This window comes from Helicoverpa zea, chromosome 14, assembly GCF_022581195.2.
Source record: "Helicoverpa zea isolate HzStark_Cry1AcR chromosome 14, ilHelZeax1.1, whole genome shotgun sequence".
Lineage (NCBI taxonomy): Eukaryota > Metazoa > Arthropoda > Insecta > Lepidoptera > Noctuidae > Helicoverpa > Helicoverpa zea.
In genome coordinates, this window is record NC_061465.1 from 4,204,349 (window position 1) to 4,229,978 (window position 25,630).

Consider the following 25,630-nt stretch of genomic DNA (forward strand, 5'->3'; position numbering starts at 1 on the left):
GCGGTTCGCGGGGAAACTTCTTCCCGTACCCAGATAAAACATAGCCCATGTTCAGAGTTGATAGTGTACCTTTTCGATTACAACGAACAACCTTTTTTTTTTTAAAGTAAGTCTGCCTAAACAATAGAGAAAGAACTAGAGCTTCTAAGTAAGTACAGTAAGCTACCAAAACACATCAATAGTTGTTCAGCGAAAAAGCGATCATCGAACTCTGGACCTTGGTATTGAACGTGGGCAAGGTCCGCTCACCGACGCGCGCGCAGAGAAAATTGCTCCACGCAATTATAAAATGTGTTTCAGGCCAGCTTTTTTTGTCATTACATAACATGAATGCATGGTAAATGACATTTTAAATATAGAATCGAATACGTCAGTCTTTTATTGTTATTTTTGTTGTTATAATAATTTATTTATACGGGCGGCGCCCTATTTATATGTGTACGCCTGCGACAACGAAAATCTGATTTTGAAAATTTAAAATTTTGAATTTGACATTTGAACTTCATTGTATTTTTCTTCATGACTATTGAAGGTTGCGAGTCGAAAAGGTTGTATGCGTTTCATGTCGCTACAAGTCCATTAAACATAAGCCGGATAATCAAATAAAAACCATAGACATAATATAGTAAACAGGACTGCGCACATATTATACTACTTACTTATTGGTGTCTATGAGATTAAGCTATGTGAGACAAATCCGAATTTGCTAAGATTATTAAACACAGATTGGTATTGAAGTTTTAACTTACGCAGTTTGTTACCTTAAGATACTAATATAAGCTTTTAATAATTAGCTGAAATTAGCTGTATTAAATTCATAAAAGTTATCTTATAGTCCATTATTTTCAAATTTTAAAAAAGAAAAACAAATCTTTTATTTTATAATATAAGTATAACTGTAAAAGAACTGATTACGATACTTGCCTGTTATTTTTAGCACAGCACTACAAATATAAAGCGCTGACATAACCTTGTAATTGCGCAGTATAGATTTAGAAAAATATTGTTTACCAAGTTATTTGACACTCAGTTTGGACCAAAATTATAACATTCATTGATTATTGATATAATAATGTTGTTTTAAATTTATTTCATCAATTGTTAAAACGGTAAACAATCAGCAAAAAATTTTTATCGTAACTGCAACGCCATTACAAAGTTACGTCGTCAGTTCAATCGCGATGTGTCAGGAACGCATTCTCTGAACGGCCGAACTATAGCAATGTAGTTGTAAGCACGAAAATAGGTACGTTGTAATATCGGAAATGTTCAAGTCTGCAAATAAGCTCATGGTGGGTTGTCGATAGTACAATTTTCTTAAAGACTGGTATGCATGTTTTCTGATGGTAAAATGTGTGACAAATACAAGGTACGTACATATATTACATAAAATGTCTTCAACACGGACTTCAAAACGATCGTCAATCTAAAACCACTCTCCTAAGTCTGATTAAATACTATGCTGAAAACCGCACGAAAAGCGATGCAGCCAAACGAGAGATGATCGCGCATAAATATACAGCTCAAACTGAGAACTTGCTTTTTTGGAGTCGGTTAATAATGGTAAAGTATAGAAAATAATGTCTTAATTTCGTGGATAATCGCTTCAAGGAAGGGAGATTACTCGTGTTGCATATTATTGCACGAGCTGAACAAATACAATTAGTGCATGTTTATTATTTATTTATTCATAAAACATTTAGTTAACAGCAATACTAGAGTATCCTGTACATTATTACTGTGGCCTCCAAAGTAACACTTATTTCCGAGATTCGCTTAAACGTTGTAATTATCATAAGTTTGGAACATTTCAGGATAAAAACTGTATCTCTAAGTAAATCCTGAGTTGACATATTTACTTAGTTATCGTAATTATCTTTTATATATTTAATTGAATTTTTGAATGTTTACTGTTTCAGCAATATGTTGAGAGTACAAAATTCAAAAAAATAGTATACAAGAACTAAACATACTTTATCAGAATAACATAGGTTACTCGGCTAGTCACTTTTTATCGGGCTATGGGAAGTTAGTATTTCTATCGTTAAATCGCTATTGAAATAGCTTATATACTTATTGAATAAGCTAGTGTTTTATTACATTACTGGGGTAAACTTGACCGTGATGGCAAATCAAGTGGAATGCGTTAAGCATATCACGTAAGTAGTATTAAATTATAGTTTCCTGCAGGTGTCGGCTCACATCTATTCTAATGTAGGATAATTTTGTTGATTTGTATGCTTGGAAAGTCGGTTTGACCGATTTTAAAAACTATGAATGATAACATCATTGATTGATTTCCTATTGTTATAGTAAAAGGGGTTAACGGGGTTAACTTCAAGGGACTATTATTTTTCTAACATGAAGATGTAAAAGGAAATTCTTCTTTGATGAAAAATTGCAGAAAACAACACCTTGTGTTTGTCAGAACTTATAAGTCTAAGTATAGGCACTCAGTTATATTAATCTGTCAATTAAATATTCACAGATGACTTAACTTGCAATACTGCACAACTTCGAAGTACAGGAAGTGCAATATTATTAATATAATGCCGTGTTTGAAAGAAACTATTTCAGGTTCTAAAGAGAACTGCCGGGGCTGCGGGATTGTTCGAAAGAGTTAGCGCGGCCCTGGTACATAAAAGGCCTACGACAGAACACGACGGTTTTTAGTCAGTAAGAGTCTGACACTCCCTCACCGCTGCTAGCTCGCAGCGGGAGGGGTTATTTGATGATTTTTAATGAGAATTATATCGTAGTTAGTAGTACTTTCGGCGTCTTTTTTGTACGGCACATTGGCATGTCGCGAAAGGAGGGCGCTAAAGTGTTCAAACTTTGTCTTTTTTATTATTCATTATAGACTTTGTCTAAACTCTCATAAATTTGATTACATACTTAAGGTAGCCCAAGAGAGCCTTTGCAATGTAGATTTGCAAATCTAAATTCTTTGATTATATTCTACGGGCTATAAGATCACAATACATTGCAAAACCGGATTCTATCCGTCCCGACTAATAAATGAATTTAGGTAGGTACAACTGTCGGCGAGTTCTATACCTTATAGACGCCTACCTAGGTACTCGAGTATCCTAAGTTACCTCAATGTTATGTACAATCAATTTATGGAACAGCTGAACACGCACAGACCTGGTTGCGATACTACATGACCCTAAATCACCATCTGCCTAGCTTTTCCCCAACTATGTTGGGGTCGACTACCCAAATGCTAGATGCTCGATAAGATAGGAGTCAGATTCTGAAAAATAATTAATTAGAAAAATAGTTTTAATATCCTAGAACGACAATAAGACTGAAAAAGCATTTTGTTAATTTAGTTGGGACTTATAACCGGCAGGATCTCAATACTCTTATGTATGTTCTCGCTTTGAAACGCAGAGGTTATTTATTCGTTAGGTCTTGCTTTTATTTTATGAGCAATTTTCTAAGTACCCATACTTAATTGTCATAATTATGGACCTCCAAACTGGAAAATGTCTTCCACCGTAATTGGACCATTTGTAACTAAGCAAGTTCATCAAATAAATAACTTATATGTACAATCTAATGTGTTAACACATTTCCATTGTTACCGGAACTGGTAATAAATCGGACCGGATTGCCGACGCTAGGTACTAAGAACTGCGTTTTTATTAGACGGCGTCATACAAACAATTATGCGGATTGTCTGTCTTGTCACGAAGTTGATATCTGCATCCCAAGGCCACTAGTTCAGGAAAGCTGAAGATATGTATGCCAATTGTTAGCTATAAGCACTCTATGATGTCAGCCATATTGATTTATGCGTCAGATAACACTCTTATGGGTTCTGACAATCTTTTAGGGGATTTAGGTTTGATCGCATTGAATTTTTGTATGCCCCAAAAATTTTCCGAGTTTTTTTAACCGACTTCCTAAAATCAAGGAGGTTTCAATTCGGATTTCGTGTGTGTGTGTTTTTTTCTAATAGATACCTAGTACACCTATTTATTGTTATCCTGTTTTTAAACCTTCAATATATTCAAATGTTAGTGTATCTAAACAACTCTCAAGTTAAGAAAGGATCCTTGAGTTCCAATTATTTACACAATGATACTGATGTCGCATAAAATTCGGTTTAACAGACATGCATTGTAACGTCGATGAGTCAACAAGGTTAATTCCTAGATAAAATAAAAATACTTAACCCACAAATGAAATTAACAATTAAGTATAATTTACTTATTTTAAAAAGAAAATAAATTATGTGTTTTAATAGGAAAATAAACAAGATACTTCGGTCAAAGGATATGCATTGCCATCCAGCGTGGCAATGCAGCCAGCCTTTTGGGCACGATCCCAGCTGACAGCGATGCGGATGAATATTTTGATACTTAGTTCTAATATTTCCCTATAATAAGATCATTTTGTAAAACTATTGAATAAAGTTTAGATATTGAAGACATAGAACAGTTTGAAATCAACAAGATTAATTTTAAGAAATAAAATTATAAAATATGCGGCCTACTGCAATAGTCTTGGTAGTTCTTACCTACATTTGTTTGTTTGTGCCCTAAAGGCTCTGAAACTGCAGAACCGATTTGATAAATTCTGTTCCTACGGGAGGCGGGTGAAACCGGGGAAAAATGGCTCGTTAGACTATACAATATTTAAGATATGAAAGCATTAAAAGTTACACGTTAATATGGAATAAGTATTATCGTTGCGCTTTATTTTTGCCGGTAAATAAACCTATTTCAAGTAGTAATAAGTATGGGAAATTCTCCAATAATATTGTTCCAAAAATAAAAAGAAATGTCCCAGATAGATAACTGTCTATTGCATATTCACATACGAACAAATATTTGACTGGCGCCAAATAGTGCAGTTTTTAGACGTACCCGAATGAAACAATAAAGAAAATATGCAAGTATGTAGGAAAGTACGTAAATAAATATTAAAATGTCATTTTATGAAAAAAAAAAAATATATTTTCCTAATATCTAATATTATAAATGGGAAAACAATTGTCTGCCTATTGCGCTTTCACGTCAAAACTACTGAAACGAATTAAATGATAATAAATAGTCTAGAGCCTGACAAAAGACAGTCGACTTTTTACCCGGTTGCGGGAAGTCTCCCTGGACGTGGGTGATACTGTGGGGTTATATTTTTTATTACATAGGTACGCCAATAGTTACGATTTCATAAGAAATAAATTAAAATTACTCATGTAGGTAACACAGATTTATCTATATAGAGGTACAATTGATGATGCCTTCAGCCCAGTCATAACACTGACCTAGTTATCAATTATTATGTTATTGATAGACATATTAGATAAATTATCTTGAGACAAATTCAATGGACATCAAGGCGAAACAATTGTAATAATAATACTGGATAATTGTACTGCTTGGATATGCAACCTTTTTATGAACAAGACTTTTTACAAGTCCAGGAAGGATTAAAAAAACCTGTAGAAAGATACTCAAGGGGCTAATTAATTACAGTATTACAATGATGGAATTAAAATGTGCTGTTGAAAAATTCAATAAGGATAGGCTTTGTTACAACAAAAAATTATTGCTCCAAAAATATAACATGAAAGGGGGTAGATGTGAGAAATTAAATTTCTGATTCATTGTTTATGAATTCAATTGTAGTTCTTCGTTTTGAAAAATTATGAAACAATGAATTTTCAGAAATATTTTTTAGCATATACAATGTGAGTAGGTTGTGTGGGTGTTTCATACAATTTTATTCATTTTCATCAGTAAAACTCACCGTATATTTATCGATCCTCGCATTTTCCCGTTCGAAATGTCCTTTTTCTTTCAAATTCACAATATTTCTAGCACTTGTGAGAGCCATTATTATTAATTAAAAACGTTTTTGTGAATAAAAAAAAATAGAACAATTAGATCTGTCACTTTTCGCGCGCAAATACGGGTGCGTTCCGTGTCCCAGCGTCCCTCGCGCCGAGATTCCAAATTCGAATGGTTGCGAAACTCGACGCTTCTTTTATATAAAAGCTGTACGTATCGTTCTAGCTAGACATGGTTGCGCCCCCGCGCTTGGTCCTTTCATTCTCCACTTTGCACAGAGTATGCAAGCGAACGCGACCTCTTTCCACTTCAGCTATTGTTCTATCTTAACAAAGCTAGCGTGCACAGGATACGTCTGGAAGTACTGAAATGTGAGACATCGGATTACTGAGATGGTATCTTAGTCATTCTTTAATTGTTTACTGCGCACCTATTTATTTTATGTCTCGACAAATGAGGCGCTGTTGATTTTTAAAATAGAAACAAATGAATATTTAAGTAGATTAGAACAACAAAACTATTACTGACATTTAGAAGATGAAAAAGGATCATGCCCCAAGTCTTGTACCTTCTCATAGTACAGTGCTAGAAAACAAGTGAATTAAAGCCAATAAGCAATAATTAATGTTAGTGTAATTGAAGTCATAGACAATCAAGCAGTCTGTTAACAAAAAAATAACTAAGTAACTTATAATAGCGAGTAAGGTAAACGCGGGTGAAGTCGTCATGCCCCAATAGTCGTCAATTAATCTAAAAACTTTTATTTATTATTTCTACTGAACTTAAAATGGGCTGGTTTATATGTCAACATATTGTTGATAATATATTGCACAATTGAAATGACAATACGGGGTTTTAACGGTCATGGCGTCCAAGATATGTTATTCGAAACGTGTGTGCCCTAACAAAAAAGTTTTTTCGTGAAGTTCAGCTGTCAAAAGTGAAACTCAGCACGTGGTTTTGTGTTTTGATTTACATAACTCCAGTGGGGTCTGTGGTATGTTTCTTTGTTTAATTAGATAGTTAAGTTTATTTGCTAACGATGTAATATGCAATTTGGAATACTTTTAACATAGAAGATATATTTTTTTAATGTGACAACTATTGGTACTTTAAAACTCCCATTTGACCCAAAACCCGTCAATTTTAGAATTATTATGACGACTACTGGGACGTGCTCAAAAATTGCACCTAAACTCGTCATAATGAGGATATTTTTGGCCTTACTACAAAAACTTTAACCCCTGTTTTACACTTTTCTAATAAAATTTTAGCTGCAAAATGAACCGTATGTCAACGTCATAATTTGACATTTTTTTAGACAAGGCATAAACTGACGTTAAAAAGTTTTTGTGGTAAGACGGTTAGTGTTTTACAGTACAAAATGCGAATAAATAGCTAATATCGGGACTTTTACAAAATTGTTAACTCTCTAGAACAAACATATTTAAGGTTTAGACTACATTTGTTGATAAAACTGCGTTTCTTTTAAGCTTTTTTTTAGGGGTACATTTTACTCTGCTGGTTCTAGATGCACGTACACAGTCATGTTATTCGATTCAATTAATATGTTTCTTAATGGCTAAATCCCCTGTTTTCTATAAGTATGCACTTTCTACGAGTGTTTTTTTTAGGTATATATTGGCCGCTGTAGGCCTCCGCCATTCGATTAAGGACACGCGATACACATCTACCGCTTTGGGTACAACTACCACTAGCCTTTGTTTCTACTACGCTTGGATTACAATTTGTGGCAAGCAAAAATAGACTTGTCTTACACTACGCTTTTCGTTCGAAATAACTGCATGTCGTCACGCGTATTGTACCGCGTCTCCCTAACGTGCCTTAATAGCGACTGTATAAAAATTATGTCATTCAACTAGTTTCGACACAAAAAATATTAAAATCAGTTTTAAAACTAAGACATAGATTCCATCTCTGTCACTTCTTTGCTTGTCGTATTCGATATTGATGGGTAAAGAGTAATCTTAAGTAAGATTTTTATATTTAAAATTGTATGTACCTAGTCATTGCATGATCGTAATTTTGAACCGATGATTATCCCTGTATACATATACTATAGAAATGAACCCAAGGACAAGGCTATTGCATTGAGATGTTAGTGGATTAGGATATAGGAAACTATAGGAACTATGGCACCTGCCGATGAAAATGTATAAAATATATGTTAAAAGGCAGGTGGAGGCTCGCCAGCTCACTTACTGGGCCCCCGGGAATCAGTCACTGAATAGCAACAAGAGGGCAACAGGTACATGAGCGGCTGAAGGGTGAGGATACCGCGGCGGACTTTAAATGCAGATCACGCGCTCCCAGTGGGTCCAGCACCACCGGCCCACTCGCCACTTACCACGAGGCACCTAATCTCCGAGCAGGGCTGCTAACCCTGCTCTAGCGACTCCACTCTGGTCGGCCAATGAAGGCAAGCCAAGAGACGGGAGACCTATCCCCCGTCATGCTTCACTCCGGGGCCGGCCGGAGGTGGGGGACAGTATAAGTAAACTCTTTCTTAAATATTTTAATAGTAATAATTTTACTCGTGCTACATATGCACATGACGACATTACGAAATATATTTTATTTATAGACTGATTTTGTGATTCCAAGCGTTTGATAGATAGGAATATTAATTAAAATGCAACTATGTATCTGTTTTATTGAATACCTGCTCTTCTAACAGATTATGACCTGCTATTCTAAATAGGGGTTTGGTTTTCTATCTATCTACCTAATGTTTAAAAGGCATAAGTATGCTTAACAAATTCAAGCACAAAAAAAAATGTAAATAACTTGAACCTTATGTTCAAGAGCAGAGAGTTTACATTAGCATTAAAAGTTGACGAGTACTGGGAATATTTGACGAGTATCCGTACAAATCAGACGACTATTGGTACAAATCGCCCTTTTTTTACTTTTGCCTTAATAACTACATAAACCCATGAAAATTATTAAAAAAACATTAATTACTTAGAATAACGAATAAATACTCTATCACGTCATGTAAAAATTTTCATTTTCTATTGAATATTTAACACACAGTGGCGCTTCAAAGTCGGTGATTTCCGAAATCCGACGAGTATTGGTACGTTTACCTTATCCTTTTGGACCCAAATGCATTGTTTTAGTAATTATTCCGTTGACGTATGAATATCATTGAATAGAATTTATTCTGATACCTATTAATTTTCAAAGCGGGATTTATTACAAAATTGCATCGGTGTTGTGATTTAATGCAGCGTTACACGCAAATTGTTACAAAATAAACTTAATTGAAGTTCTCACGTAAAAATATCTTTTGCTTGTTAAATGTTTTAATTTATAATTATAGGCTGACAAAACGTACCTAAGTGCTAGCCAACCAATCTAGATACTTGCTTAATTTTCATTTACGTAACTGGAAAATAGTTGAACGTAAATTCTTATTAGTTGTTCTGTGTCATTTCAGACCGAATATACCAATTAAAAAATGTGCTGCATGTTGCTTTCTTGCTGGTATTGGTCTAGGTGCCTAGATAGAAGAAAAATAATCGCCAATAATTTACGCTTCTAACCTTTTTTTGAAGGTCTACTTCTTTACAAGAAATAAGTGTTAAGTGCATTAACACAATTAAACATTCCTACAATTTCCACAACAATTTAAGAACTGTACAAATATTAGACATTTTGTATAAATGTATATGTAGGTACAATAAAGCTACTTTTACGGTCACGGGCAGACCATAGATGCTGTAAAGGATCCGAAACGTCCGGATTAAATAATAGTTTAAAAAAACTAAAAAACACGCTTTTTATAGAAAAACCAACTAAAAAATAGACAATAAATTTTAATGAATTTAAATTAAGAAAACAGTGTTAAAAATTTCAATGAATATAAATTAATAGTGTGAATACAAAAAAAAAAATTTAAAATAAGCGTGGGGTGCATGGTGTCAATAGTTATAAATATTTTATTGACAGATATGAGTACAGTGATTTTCATTTCGATAATATCTTAAAAAGCACCCCACGCTTTTTTTAAATATTTTTTTTTTGTATTCACACTATTAATTTATATTCATTGAAATTTTTAACACTGTTTTCTTAATTTAAATTCATTAAAATTTATTGTCTATTTTTTAGTTGGTTTTTCTATAAAAAGCGTGTTTTTTAGTTTTTTTAAACTATTATTTATTTTCTACGTTTTAGTTTGTTTTAAAACTATTATTTGTTTTGTAGAATTAAAATTCTCTTTAGTATACAAAAATTTGACAATATTGGAGAAAACGGCTAAAGATAATTATTGGAAATAAAAATTAACATCGAGTCCTGCCTTATCAACTGTAGAGAAAAATTCTAGAAAATTTTAATTAATTTTCTTACCTTATCGACTATAGATGAAAATTATATAAATTAACAAAAATCATATTTTGCAAATTGAAAAGCCTAGAAGTCGGTGTCTAATGGATGGTACTAAGTTAATTTTGCCACCGACTTCTAGGCCGATGCACCTAAAATTTTTTTTTTTTTGCTTTTTAGTGTTTTGGGAAGTCGGTTTAATTTTTTTGTAAAAAGGTTATTTATTTAAAGCTTTTCAGTGATACGAATAGTTGTCACTATCCATACAAGTGGGAAGTTCTCATCAATACAAAGAATATAAGTCCAAACGAGGTATTTTACATATTCAGTTGTCGAGTTCCCTCGACTTTCTCTGGTCTCCATCATCAGGTCAGCTCCAAACCTTCACTGTTGCATAGGTCTTGTCAATACGAATAATTTAAGCCCAAACACGAGGTAGTTTACATATTCAGTTGTCGAGTTCCCTCGACTTTCTCTGGTCTCCATCATCAGGTCAGCTCCAAACCTTCACTGTGGCAAAGGTCTTGTCAATACAAATAATTTAAGCCCAAACACGAGGTAGTTTACATATTCAGTTGTCGAGTTCCCTCGACTTTCTCTGGTCTCCATCATCAGGTCAGCTCCAAACCTTCACTGTGGCAAAGGTCTTGTCAATACAAATAATTTAAGCCCAAACACGAGGTAGTTTACATATTCAGTTGTCGAGTTCCCTCGACCCTCTCTGGTCTCCATCATCAGGTCAGCTCCAAATCTTCACAGTTGAATAGTGCTTTTAGGCGTACACCTGAGTGTTAAGTTTTTACCCTATGTATGCCTACAACTTTTGAAGGTTGCCCTCAATTTCTCAGGGTTTCCATCATCAGATCCTGACCTGATGACTATGGGACCAACTGGCAGCTATTCCGAGTCGAACAAAAAAATAATCACGTAAATCGGTCTATAAACCTCGGAGTAATCGATGTGTATGTGTAACCTCCTCCTTTTTGGGAAGTCGGTTAAAAATGGAATAATTTTATCAAATTAGTGTATTGTCATCGGTCCTCAATAAATCTACAAAGTTTGAACGAAATCTGGCCGTTTAAAGTGGGTCAAAATCGCGCCCAAAGAAGTCGGTTACAAACATACAGGTGAAGCTAATAAAAAGCGTGTAAAAATATTAATATAACCGAGATCAAATCCGTAAAAGTAGTTTTAACTGACTTTAGGACATAATTGATGGTCTTATTTAATTGATAAAAAAAGTAGGACTCCCTACAGCATAATTTAAAATAATATTTTTATCCCAAGATGCCTGTATAGAAATCAGATGAATAGAAGAAAAGCATATCTGCATATATTATGCGCGCACCGTGACATAGTATGGTTATATGTTAGTCATGCATTATTCAATTGTTAACATATCGCTAAATGCACTAATCGATATGTGAACAGAGGCATTCATAGTTACGCAGTAAGATGCAAATAGAACTACCACTAGGTATGGTCAACATCTTTTTTTATAGGAAATCATCAAATAAGCCGCTGTGGGTTAGCAGCGTGAGGGAGTGTCAGACTCTTACGGCCAGTTTCTTCATCAAAAGTTAAAGTTAAAGTAATTTCTAAAGTAAAAGTAACGGTCAAATTCGTTTTTTCCAGGGTAAAGTGACAGCAAAACTAATAGAAAAATTGAATTTGACCGTTACTTTTACTTTAGACATTACTTTGACTTTTACTTTGGCTTTAACTTTTGATGAAGAAACTGGCTGTTACTGACTAAAACCCATCATGTTCCTTCTTAGGCATTTTATGTTCGCTGGCCGCGGTAACTCTTCCGAACAATCCCGCAGCCCCGGATGTTCAATATCGAAAGTACAGTCAGCACCAAAAGTCGATGAACAGAATCAATATGACAAAACACCTGTTCACAATAAAATGCCATAAGTTATAGTCGCAACTAGGAAACAAAATAGACTGTACACCAGAAACTTACAAAAGTCGTTAAACACGAGTATTTCAAAAGTATCTGTGCACTAGTATTCCTAAAGTCGCTGTACACCATCAATCCAAATGTCGCTGAACATCATTGTATCAAAAGTCACTAAACAGCAGTAAATACAAAATTAGGTTAACAAAGTATATTTTTAATGTTGCCGTGTGTTAATGTACCTTTGACTCTTATGTTGTTCAGCTACTTTTGGGACAGTACTTGCTTGACCTTAATAATGTATGTTAACACGTTAGTATCTATTTCAATAATTTTAATAATTATTTTGGAAATACACTCTTTTGCAAAAAAAGCGGGCACCTATGCGAAATCTTAGTTTTAAGGACTTTACGTGTATTTCAAAGGGTTTTAATGATTGTAGTATGTTTCTAGCATCAAAAGGGTTAGCCAAGCATGCGTGAGAGTGTATTCTAAATTTGAATTTTGTACAATTGCTAAGAAATTGGTTAAACCTTGTTTTGGACTAATTGCTGGCAGAAAGTTCGTCGGTGTTTTGAAAAGTTTTTGAAGTGATTTTCAGAAAACTGATAATGCAGTCTTAATTAATGTACCTTTTTGTTAGATCAAAACATTTTTGAAAAACTATGCGTATTTGATAAAATTTTCACCTGCTCTAAATGGGCTATACTGATGATTGATGGCAATGTTAAGAGTTTCGGTATTTTAGTGTAAAGCGTTCTTCTGTTTAGATATTATACCCACGTGATTTAAAATATCGCTTTTTCATAATTAAACACTATTTAGAGGAGTATCAGTACATTGGGCTGCGACAAAACCAATTTAAAGTAAGCAGTGCCGATCGCAACTCGTCTCCTATCGTACTTTGACATTACAAAATACCAATTTTTGTGATAAATGTTAAAATTAACCACATGAAAAATGATGAAGAGGGTTTAAGCTATCTAAAAAGTCTAATTATTGCCGCGTTGAAGCTCTCTATAACTCCATAGGTCGGGTTACTAAACGATGATTTCGCTGAAAGGGAGTCAAGAATTCAAAGGTATAAACCAAACGTAAGTTTCTTAAGAAATGAGCAGATAGCCAATTATTGTTATGATTTAAGCAGGAAAGTGCTAGGAAATCTCGGTGCAGGCAAGTTTATTTAATAAAATGTCAGTGGGATGAAAACACGGTATTTGAACGCTCAGACTCATAGATCTTCGGAGGTCTACGGAGTTTCCCAAGAGACGAGGTTGTTTGAAAATCAGTGATTACGAGACCTTAAGACCTCGTGCTCACAATCTATGCGCTATTTTCTGTATTTTGTAGAATTTCAAGATTTTTAAAAATGTTAAAGTCCGAAAGGAGACGAGTTGTGATCGGCACTGCTTACTTTAAATTGGTTTTGTCGCAGCCCAATGTACTGATACTCCTCTAAATAGTGTTTAATTATGAAAAAGCGATATTTTAAAACACGTGGGTATAATATCTAAATAGAAGAACGCTTTGCACTAAAATACCGAAACTCTTAACATTGCCATCAATCATCAGTATAGCCCATTTAGAGCAGGTGAAAATTTTATCAAATACGCATAGTTTTTCAAAAATGTTTTGATCTAACAAAAAGGTACATTAATTAAGACTGCATTATCCGTTTTCTGAAAATCACTTCAAAAACTTTTCAAAACACCGACGAACTTTCTGCCAGCAATTAGTCCAAAACAAGGTTTAACCAATTTCTTAGCAATTGTACAAAATTCAAATTTAGAATACACTCTCACGCATGCTTGGCTAACCCTTTTGATGCTAGAAACATACTACAATCATTAAAACCCTTTGAAATACACGTAAAGTCCTTAAAACTAAGATTTCGTATAGGTGCCCGCTTTTTTTGCAAAAGAGTGTATTTCCAAAATAATTATTAAAATTATTGAAATAGATACTAACGTGTTAACATACATTATTAAGGTCAAGCAAGTACTGTCCCAAAAGTAGCTGAACAACATAAGAGTCAAAGGTACATTAACACACGGCAACATTAAAAATATACTTTGTTAACCTAATTTTGTATTTACTGCTGTTTAGTGACTTTTGATACAATGATGTTCAGCGACATTTGGATTGATGGGGTACAGCGACTTTAGGAATACTAGTGCACAGATACTTTTGAAATACTCGTGTTTAACGACTTTTGTAAGTTTCTGGTGTACAGTCTATTTTGTTTCCTAGTTGCGACGATAACTTATGGCATTTTATTGTGAACAGGTGTTTTGTCATATTGATTCTGTTCATCGACTTTTGGTGCTGACTGTACCTACGTAGCTCAACAACTATTTTTTTTCAAAACTAAAAGGATAATAATTTCTTAACATCACAAATGCCAAAATTTACTTAACCTCCTGAACTTGGAATAGAGTTAAGAGAGTTAAGTTATCGAGAACACAGTGTTTAGCAGTTTTGAAAATTTAGATTTGATCAGCTACTTTTGCAGCTGACTGTACCTATGTCTATAGATATCTTAGAAATATGTATAGGTACAGTATTTTGCTCTCGGTTTCACCCATATCAGTATGCACGTCTGGTTTTACTGAATGCAGTGTTTAGGTATGTGTAATAAAATTGCATTTGGTGGAATCTTTCCTTAGCTTAGGTAAAATCGACAAATATACAAAATTATTAAATTGCTTTCAGATATCTATCTGATATATAAACTAAAAAATTATATTAATTCTAAATGTATTTATTTAAGAAAAATACAAAAGCATTTTCCTAATTAAGTATGTACATACAAAGTGTCCGTGGTTTTAATTCGTATCTGACCTACTTACATATAATACATGTTGTTACAATTTTGACCTAGGATTATAAGAATTCAATATATGTGTTATCTAAAAGTACCAATTTACTGTCGTTTTCAAACATTTATTGTTTTTATACGTATTTAAATTCGATTTTCATGGGCATAAGTTGTCTTTTCCTTGATTACAAAAAATATTTAGGTACATACATACCTAATGAAAAGTCTGTTACGCCGTAAAATAAGTATCCTTATGAAATTGTGCTTCTAATAAGCAAACTGTGTTTCTATTAATAAATTAAATATATATTTCTGACTTAATATACTTTTAATACAAAATAAAGATATAATATATTCCATTTTAAATACATATCTATTTAATTCCATTTAAGATTTTAGTTGGTTGTTTGTTTACTTTTTTCAATTAATTTTAATTAATTACTTACACGTTTTTTTAAGCGAAAAGAGTTACGTTCACAAAAATGTGGAGTTAGAAAAATATATTTAAAAATATTAAAAAAATATATTTTTTAAATATAATTAATGATAAATATATCTTAAAATATTTTTATTTTTGGGTGCACTTTGTTTATAAAATTCTTTATTAATGTTGTGCCTCATCCAGCGATAACATTATACATCTGTGCATAATACTATGTACATGCTAATTAGTAATACCTGTTCAGTACGCTTGTTGTATGCTTGTTCCTGAATTTGATCATAAAGCATATTTATTTCACAGCAATTATAATTGAATATTAAAATAAAAATCGCAATTAGTGGTCTGGTGTTCGGCTTAACAGCTGAGCGAATAAAAAAGTTGAATACTTTATAAACTACAGTTTTCCACAGCTCGGTTTCGAACAATACTGTCCTAAATAGGAAAACCGCGTGGAAATCCGTTCCGTACTTTTTGAGTTACTGGTCCTAGGTTTAGTGTTTAAAACGTTTGCAATTGAATTTGAGGGCTGGGAAGATATCGCTTTGGAGATTTAAAAAAGAATACCACGTAAACCAGAGTCTGAAAGTTGGTGGTGTAGACTTTCTACACCTGTGACTCGCTACGATGACGTTAAGCCAGTCGATCGACTGATTCCCTCCGATCTTGTGGGATCGCAGTGTCATCAGACTATGAGAGTGATTGAATGATGGAATAGAGAGTGCACTTGCGTCTGCGCCTGAGCAAATTTAACATTTGTGAACAGCTGGTTGTTCTCCTTCGAGAACCACATCTGGACGTCACTTACATTCGTTTATGAGAATATAGACAGGTGCAGAGGAGGTGTTAGTTTAATGAATATGTAAAGAAGTACAGACGTCATGAAATCCAACTATCTGACTACTAGAACTAGTAGCATTTTGAATTACTGTCGTTATATAATCAACGCTTTGCTCTTTATAAAAAAAAAAAAACATATTAATCTAGAATAAATAACGTTGCCGGGTTACTATATCTACGAAGTGCAGTATTAACATAATTGTTATTTATATTTAATTTAAAATTATTAAAATAAAAACGCTTTATATTTAAACATGTTTGTTGCTTTGCTTGCTATGAATAAATAATTACAAATTTACATAACATTAACGGCAGGCGATTGCACTTTTGTAATATATAAATCTAATTAAACAATTTACTATTTACCTACAAAATAATAATAAATAAGAACTTGCGAAATATAATGTAAAGTATGTGTCATAATTTAAACTTAAATTGCAATACAAACTTTTTATACATACTTTTTCTAACTTAGTACTTGTTAGAAAAAGTATGTATAAAAAGTTTTAAGAATGGTCTTCATGAAATGGGAAAAGATGAAATATGATGCCCCATCCTTATGTATCTTCGTATGTCTGTATGACCGGTCATCTCATATGCCCAGCATTTTCCCAAATTATTCAGGACCGCTTCCAGTCCTAACCAGATGTAGCTAATTGCCAATGGAGCGACTGACTGTCTGACCTATCTGAGTACCTGACTGGTACTCAGCTGCATTAGGTTAGACTGGACGCCGACCCCAACATAGTTGGGAAAAAGCTAGACAGATGATAAATGAGTCATGAAGATGGTCTGACAAATGTAGACATTGGAAGCAGACCGCTACCAACCTCCTTTTTTCCTTGGAAATCAATAGGGGAGGCTTTTGTTCAACAGTGGAAAAAACATGAGGATGATGATGATGTTTTGTACGGTACCTAGGTACTGTACTTTTTAGCCGTACCTATAACAATTATTTTGTATTAACTCCTTTAACGATTTGTCGTTTGTTCTTTGATTAACAATAAATTAATCATTATCACCATTAATTCTGAAGTAGCGGCAATTTACAAGTTTAATGGAATGCTTAGGTATTGTTCAGTTAACGTCTTATTTACTTACAAAGTTCCCACTCTTATTTATAAAATTCCATCAGAACATGAAATGTCATAAATCTTTGATTGCAACGGAAAGTTTTGCTTTACCTACTTACCTATACGATGCGGTTTGCCGGGGAATAGGTATGGGGTTAACAAACTTTTATTGAGCTGTGGCAGGTATTATTGTACTAATTTAATTATGGCAGTTAAGTGTCCAGTGAATTAAGTGAAATAAGGTGTTTCATTGATTCGAACACCGAGGCGGTATGGTGGAGTGCTTTTGCTTTGGCACGGGCACCTATATTTGTGGTTTCGGTAACGACATATATATAGTCGATAGTGACGTACCTATACGTAGTTGACAGGTTACATACTTTATATTCTATGGGTACCTAGGTACTGCTGAGTTAAAAAAGGGTCATAGTGATCATAACTCATTTGACATGATATTAATTAAACATAAATTAACCAAAACTCGTAACTTAGAATTCTCAATAAACAAAAGAATACATAGATAGATAGATAGATAGATTATGCTTTATTGTACACCAAGAAAAAAGAAAATTTACAACACAGGACATCACAATACACAAAGAAGAGTACAAATGGCGGTCTTATCGCTAATCAGCAATTTCTTCCAGACAACCTTTGGATGGAGTTTATCTGCAGAATAGTTTAAAAATGGGTAGTTTAGGGTGTACATATAATTGATAAATGTACGATAAATACTAAAGATATAGAAAATAAATAGTCAATAAACGATAAAATATATAAAATACATGTAATAATAGTAGAAAAAATTAAGATAAAAGAATAACAATACAGCGACAGTAGTCATTGAGCCAGATAGTGATCCTTCACCATTTTTTTGAACACTGCAATCGACACATAATGGCAGCTACTTAATTTTTCTAGTAAAATAATTATTTAAGTAAATTAATTATTAATGATGCATTGTATTTATTAATAGTGAATCCAGCTCGTTGTTAGTTACACAAGTTACTTTAATTCAGGTGTATTTTGCAGCGGACCGCACGCACCTAAATAAAATTTTCCTTATGCATTATTTCTTACAACAATTAAATAATACCGGCAAGTCCCAGGCTATTTATATATCATGGAATTATACAATCGCAAGAAAAAACAAAACTAAAGTAGTCTGATAATAACTAAATTGGGTTTCTTCGTAATTATAGGTACCTACTTAGATACTAAATTTAGGTAGATACCTACTTAAGATTCAAAGAAACCAAGTCGGTATAAATATAGGTATGAATGAAGAATAATAAAATAAAGTGATGATCAATTAGAGATTTGAAATAAAGTACTATTTTTTATTTTTTTAAAGATTCATAATATGTGACTATAAGGGCACTATAAGGCACCCAACACTTTCAGACACTGAAGGAATACTTTTTTTTTTCCCCGCCGTCAAAAATCATCAAATGACCCCTCTCCCGCTGTGGGTTAGCAGCGGTGATGGAGTGTCAGACTCTTACTGACTAAAAACCGTCGTGTTCCGTCATAGGCCTTTTATGTACCAGGGCCGCGGTATCTCTTTCGAACAAACTGAAGAAATTAGAATTAAATTAAAACTTAATTAAATTTAAATTAAAGAAAACTGAAGGAAAGAAAACGTAATCAAAAATTATCCAAAAAGTTTATCATTTTTTCCTTATATTTGAAAAAAAAAAACCGGCCAAGTGCGAGTCGGACTCGTGCACGAAGGGTTCCGTAAATTACAGTTAAATCAACCTATCTCAAAAACTATAAGAGATACTTTGATCAAACCAAAAATCGTTGAAAGAGTTAATTAGCATGCTTATGGACATACTTTTTACGACTTTGAGAGCTGATATCTCAAAAACCGTTCACTTTAAGAAAAATGTTTTTTAGAAAACTTTATATCATTTTAAAAGACCTTTCCATTGATACCCCACACGGGTATGTACATCGAAAAAAAAAATTTCATCCCTCAGTTACATGTATGGGGGGCCCCACCCCCAATTCTTTTTTTTACTATTTAGTGTCATATTTTTGTAGCGGTTCATACAACACATATTCCCATCAAATTTCATCACTGTAGTACTTATAGTTTCCGAGTAAATCGGCTGTGACAGACGGACAGACGGACAGACGGACATGACGAAACTATAAGGGTTCCGTTTTTGCCATTTTGGCTACGGAACCCTAAAAACCAGTAATACAAGTACAAGAACAACTTATGTCTTAAAACAGGTAATATGGCCAGAATAAAAGATCCTAGGAAATTGAATGGGAAGCCATACTGTAAAAATTCCCACGGGTGTTCCGATTTTCTAGACAATAAAAGAAAATATTTTCAGTCAAATTATCATAATTGTCTTGTCTTCGGCTAGTATTGAGAAACAGTTATAATTTATCTACATATTTTTTGTGTAACCGGGTAAAAATGATTTCAGGACAAACTCATTTGTCCTAGGCTAAACTAGTTTATCCTATCGGGCTTAGGACAAACTAGTATGGCCTAGGAGAAATTAGTTTTTACTGAAAGAGGGTTTGTCCGGTAATTTATATACAAAAATCTCGATGGGATTGGCAGTGAACTTGTGATTTAAACTAAATCAATTTATCGTTTCTGTGTTAAGAGATTAATTGGACATTACGCAATGACAACAAACATTAAGTACCTATTCCAGTTTAAATCGATTAGAACTGCCTGTTTAAAGTCAATCATTATTTTTGCAAGTCACAAAAATAATGACCATTTAGCTGACTGTAAAATGACCATGCTGAATCATGAAATAACAACGTCAAAATCTTTAAGAAAATGTGTTCTAGAACTGCGTTCGTGAAACAATTGCTGCTGTAAACATTGACACGTCTTTTTAAAAAATTCACCAAAATGACGAAAACAATTGACAATCGTTTATTCTCTGTCAATAAATGACAACACAATTAATTATTGCGTTTGGAGTCTAGAAACAGAGCTCATTGTTGACAGTTGTAAAAGTCAATGAACTTTAACAGTAACGAGAAACTGCAGCGGTCAATTAAAACACAGATCCCATAATGAATCTATGCAGTTTGCAATGTTGCGGTTTACTTTGATCGTTAAATTACTCGCCCAAAGTCTATCAATTCTTCAAAATTTTACTATAGGTAACTTGACAGTTTTCGTAGAATATTTCCTACCTCTCAAGCTACAACGTTTTTTTCAACTGCTCATTTTCAAAATCAATTCATTTTCTTTTTAAAACTGCCAGCGTCAGTAGATTACTTGTTTTCATCTGTTATGTTTGTGATACTATGTATCCCTCGCTATCTGAAAGCTCTTTCATCGCGTTGAAAGCGCTCCCGACCCCTTTCACCTCACTCTACTGTGACAAAGAGGTACGAATAAAATAAAATTACAGTAAAGACAATGGTTTTATTATACCTTTTCTATTTTTTGTAGGTTTGCGAAAGGTATTGAAAGTAGGTAAAATTCGATGTGTCAAAATCGGGCGATTGGTCAGATCTTAGGTTGGCCTATTATAATATGTGTTGCATCAACGCCGACCGTAAACCGTAGGTACCTATATTTCTTATATTCTATTATAGTAACAATAACAGTAAAAAGAAGATATATATTTGGAATCGTCTTAATACCATGTGTTGAGAACTCCCCATAAAATTAAGCATGACTTAAATTGTATTAATTATAAGTTTTTTTCTTCTTCTTCTTAGTATCTTATGGTTATTGTTATCTATGTGACAGTGACATTTACAGGTATGGTCCACAGATAATAAAAATCTATGTGATAGGATCATAGACATAATATAGTAAACAGGACTGCGCACCTTTAACCAAAAAACGAGCCGAGTGAAACAGTTAGTACGGAGGCCGTCTGTCCCTTTCTAATAGGGTAACTATGAGATTAAGCTATATGAGACCAATCCGAGTTTGCTAAGATTATGAAACACAGATTGGTATTGAAGTTTTAACTTACGCAGTTTGTGACATTAAAATACTAATATAGGCTTTTAATAATTAGCGGGAATTAGCAGTAATAAAAACAGGAAGATTCGAAGTGCAGACTATTTTTTTTGTATTTTTGCTTCACATATAGACTGCTGAGCCATTTATATCACCTTTATACATTTTTTGGGAAGCTATAACAATAGTACAACAGTTTTAAAATCCATCACCCATATTTTGACTCATTACAGGAATTCATGGGCACCCTAGTTGTTTGATTTCCGAAAATGTTATTATTAGCTTACCTGTGGAACGATATATTGCAACCACCATAGGATTCACTTTCACAAGTATAAAAGCAACACTTTTTCACCATTTTAATAGTTTAAATTGATTTAATAGAAAAAAAATATAAACAACATTTTAAATGCTGATTACGCGCCAAGAATGTTCAGGGTTACCGTTAGAAAATAAAAAAAAGCTAAATAAAAATTTATGTTGTTTATGTTTTAAGAATTAATACGAATAAATTAATGCGATTTTTATTAATTTGTTGACTTACAATTGTTAAAATAAGATAAAAATATAAGTGATACAATTGTTTTTTTGTATTTGATTTAATTGGAAAACATATACGTGTGCGTCTGCGTAAAAATAAATTATCTTTCTTTCTTTCTTTCTTAAAATACAAATAGCCGTAATAATCCACGTGTACAACTTTGATTGATTAGATACCAGTCGAATAGGCTAGACACCTAGGCAATGCCCCTATGTATGAAGCAATCTCCATAATTTCATTACTCTATAATTCATAAAAAAAAAACAACTAGATGACATTGTTCCACCATGTATTGTTGTTCCGGAAGACGGAAGGATAAACATGTCAATTTAAGATTTATGCCTCATCTGATCTCAGGCATTTACACGGTCTAGCCTTATTCATTATTATTCACCTGTAATCTATAATAATAATTGATATTTTCTATCCGTTTATGTTAAAGTCGGTAGAGTCAGTAAGAGTCTATAACAAGTTATGAACTGCTAGAAACCTTGTAACCCACACTAAAAGTCGTCAGTTTATTCGATGGCTGGCAGTTTTTTTTTTTAAGAAAATCTTGATTACTATCAAAATTTTTCAGTCGGACTGATACCGGCTAAATGTCTGAGAGGGATATCTTTATAACGTGCGTATTACCATACTGATTTATAAGCCCAAACCGACTACTTATCGGGCGAATAAAAGTTGGCAGTGTTTCTAAGGTCTTTCAACACAATCAAATTACAAAATACTTGAACACAAAAATCTCAAATGCCAAAGCTGTCTTAGCGACTTTTCTACCACAGCTAATTTTCCGACATCCAGGTATTTTCATTATGTAAGGGAGAGGGATTTTAAGGTTCTGTAATTTTGTGTGGATTGATTATGTTGTATGTAGACCGTACATGTTTCTGCCTTAACATGCTCACAATAAACTTCCGTGATACAAGCGCGTTTCAATAGGAAATCTCGTCTCATTAGCTATTGTTGCTATTTTACAAGGTCCTTAAAGGTTTATAACTAAGTAGTTATAGAGTTCACCGTTTGTTTCAAGTCTTTTATGTTCTTAAAGAGTAGGTAATTAAAGAGTGTCTACGTTTGAGAATAGGTTCTCACGTGTAGAGTCATGCACTGTTTTAAGATGGATGACGGTTTGATCAGCTGGATGTTGGTGATATTCAGACGCAAAGTTGAGGGCATTTATAACATTAAGGTGGTTGTTGACATACAACCCAGTGTCTATCGTAATTGCAATTTCAACTTAAGCAATATTTGTTTTCAGGATATTTAGTTATTTGAAGAAATTTTCAAATAAAAAAAAAATGAAGGCTATGTCTTTGTGAAATACAAAAAAGCTAAAGTTATCAATCTCAAAAGCCATTAACTAAGTGGCAACAAAAGAAATGAAATATACCTACACCTACAGTGTGATTTGTTACACTTGAAACTGTCATTTTTATTTTATTTATTTCACCTTATTTCAAAAAAGCAACATCAAAATATTCGTAGCTCTCAGTATATGTTTTCTCATTTACATTCCCTGTTTCACGTGGCTTGCATCGTCGAGCGCTGTGAAAACATCCCCCGTGCCGCTTGCACTACTTCAGAGATCCCTGGGCTATGTTCTATTTATATACTGTTCTTTGTAGGTACTTACTGTATGTGATATCAAAGTGGCATTTTTTTCAACCATGTATTGTTTGTCTTAGGTCTTAATATAATTTCATTACATTATTGCATTATCATATAGGAAATGCAATCAGAATTAACTTATCATCGTCATCATCCTCATATCCGTTATCTTCGACAATTTATCAATATGAATAAGTAATCCTTTATTTTTATCAATCACGTATGAGCGAAGATTATTCCTCCCATTCATATTCTCCTGACATAGTAGTCATGCCCATGTATGCTCCAAATTCCAATTAATTACCTTGTTATTATGTGCGGAACCTTACAAATTGGTGCTATAGCTCACAATATAAGCTGTTGCTGTATAGCATCCATGCAGAAAGTTAATGAAAGCACTCTATATCATGCAGTGTGGAGAACTGTGCCAACACTTTTATCGCGAACTACGACATTTATTTGTTTTTATTTTATTTTTATGAATAAAGCCTGTGCAATTTTTTTGGTTGATCAACGTGATTTTTAAATGCACCGGCCTTTAACTGCATCTAGTACCCGAAAAAAGCCTATCTCCGCTCCATGCCTAATATCATCACAATCGGTTTAGCAGTCTTTGCGTTATTGCATAACACACAAAACAAACTTTCGCAATCACAATAGTACCAAGAATTTCCAAAACCTAACATGAGTACACAAACCACGTGCTAAATGACCTAGCTCCGAAGACACTAGACAGCTTAACCTTGTATGACAGCCAATCAAATTATCCATACGACATCTGAATCACACTAGGAAGTTAATACTTACCTGTCAAAAGTATTTGCAAAGAAAGATAAATGACTGATCACAGACCAAATGCCATTTCTTAACGCCCAAAGACAAGTAATTGGCATTTCTTATAGCATTGAACCTCAGGTGTCTATACTTTTGTTTCCGGCAAGATATATAATTGTATTTTTAAATTGGTCATTGATAACACCTTAGATCGTGCAGATAAAATGCTAATATTAAGCGGGTTTAATGACTGTGTGATAAAAAGTAGATTTGTTTGTAGCTTTAAGCGGGTAGGGTTTCATCTCTGCATGCATAGGGAAGTGATGATTGCGTGAAAATGGGAAATCATGATTGATACTGATATTCAATGACGGTACTACTTAAAGCTGCAGTTGAACCGTATAGAAAACACACGAGTACTGAGATTTTTTTGGGTTTACAGTTCCCTAAATATTCATATTTGTAAATTAGTATTATTATTGTGTGTTACCTAAATAAAGAGGAAGTCGACACGTTAGTTAAAGTTTATGCGCAATGGGACTTAGTTGACAATAATTCTTAATTGATTTGTTGTCATCCTTTCCTCTTGGTGTAAGATGTCATTTCTGGAACGCAAATGACACGTCATGTACCACATTTCGTGATGTCATTCCATTATGTTCTATTTGTCGGCATACGTCATGAATATTCTTTGAAACTAATCAGTTCTCATCACACTAACTTGATGATGATGAATCTTCCAGGTTGTTTGTCCATGGTGAAAGGTTCTGGGCCCTTATTTTCAAGTGATCTTTTTATAGATCTGAAACTGTTCATACGTGTGTGACAAAGTCCTTTGTAACTCGGAAAACAATAACCTTGTAATTATTTTAGACGAAAATTAACCAAAAATAGTCATCGATTTATCAATATGTCTTAGGTGGTTTTAGAGCAACTCTATCCGAGGCATAAATGAGCCCAAAAACCAACCTATTCAAGTATCGGATTTTTTTAGTTATTGATCCAAATAACGTCAGCAGTCTTGTTTATGCCCCAAAAAAATAAGGAAGCTAAACATAATTTTTCTTGCAAATGTTTAGTTGATATAGTTGCAAATCTAATTTCGTAATCAAATGCAAATAATCCAGCTTCAGATAACATGATCTATATTTTATCGGTCTATCACTTAAAATAAATAATTATCTGGCCGTAAAATTTATAGATACAACAAATTAGATTTCCGCTTTAAGATAGGATCTATGTGCTGGTATAGATTGCACTGTATTAATAGTTAGCAATGCAAATACGTGATTCTGCGTTTAATTGGCTAATATATTAACGCCCATGTTCACTGACAACATATGTAAACTTGCAGCATGTTGCAAGAAAATTGAAGTTTTGCTGTTGGTAAACTTGGTCTTCAGTTACATCAGTGGCGGATTTACAAATTTGCCGCTAGTAGGCCATTCAATTTTTGCCGCCCCTAATGATTGTGAACTTAGTGATATTTCTGTCAGTTACTAGATTATTT

The 25,630-nt window shown here is 33.5% G+C and overlaps 1 protein-coding gene across 1 annotated transcript in view; it reads right to left on the reverse strand.

Annotated features, from left to right (window-relative positions):
- LOC124636289 (arylalkylamine N-acetyltransferase 1-like) overlaps nucleotides 1-5,966 on the reverse strand; it is a 31,765-nt gene extending 25,799 nt beyond the window's left edge. The window contains exon 1 of the mRNA XM_047172324.1: nucleotides 5,764-5,966. Coding sequence (XP_047028280.1) covers nucleotides 5,764-5,850 — 87 coding nt within the window. The 5' untranslated portion in view covers nucleotides 5,851-5,966. The remainder of the gene's footprint in view (nucleotides 1-5,763) is intronic.
- Nucleotides 5,967-25,630: the final 19,664 nt, after the last annotated feature.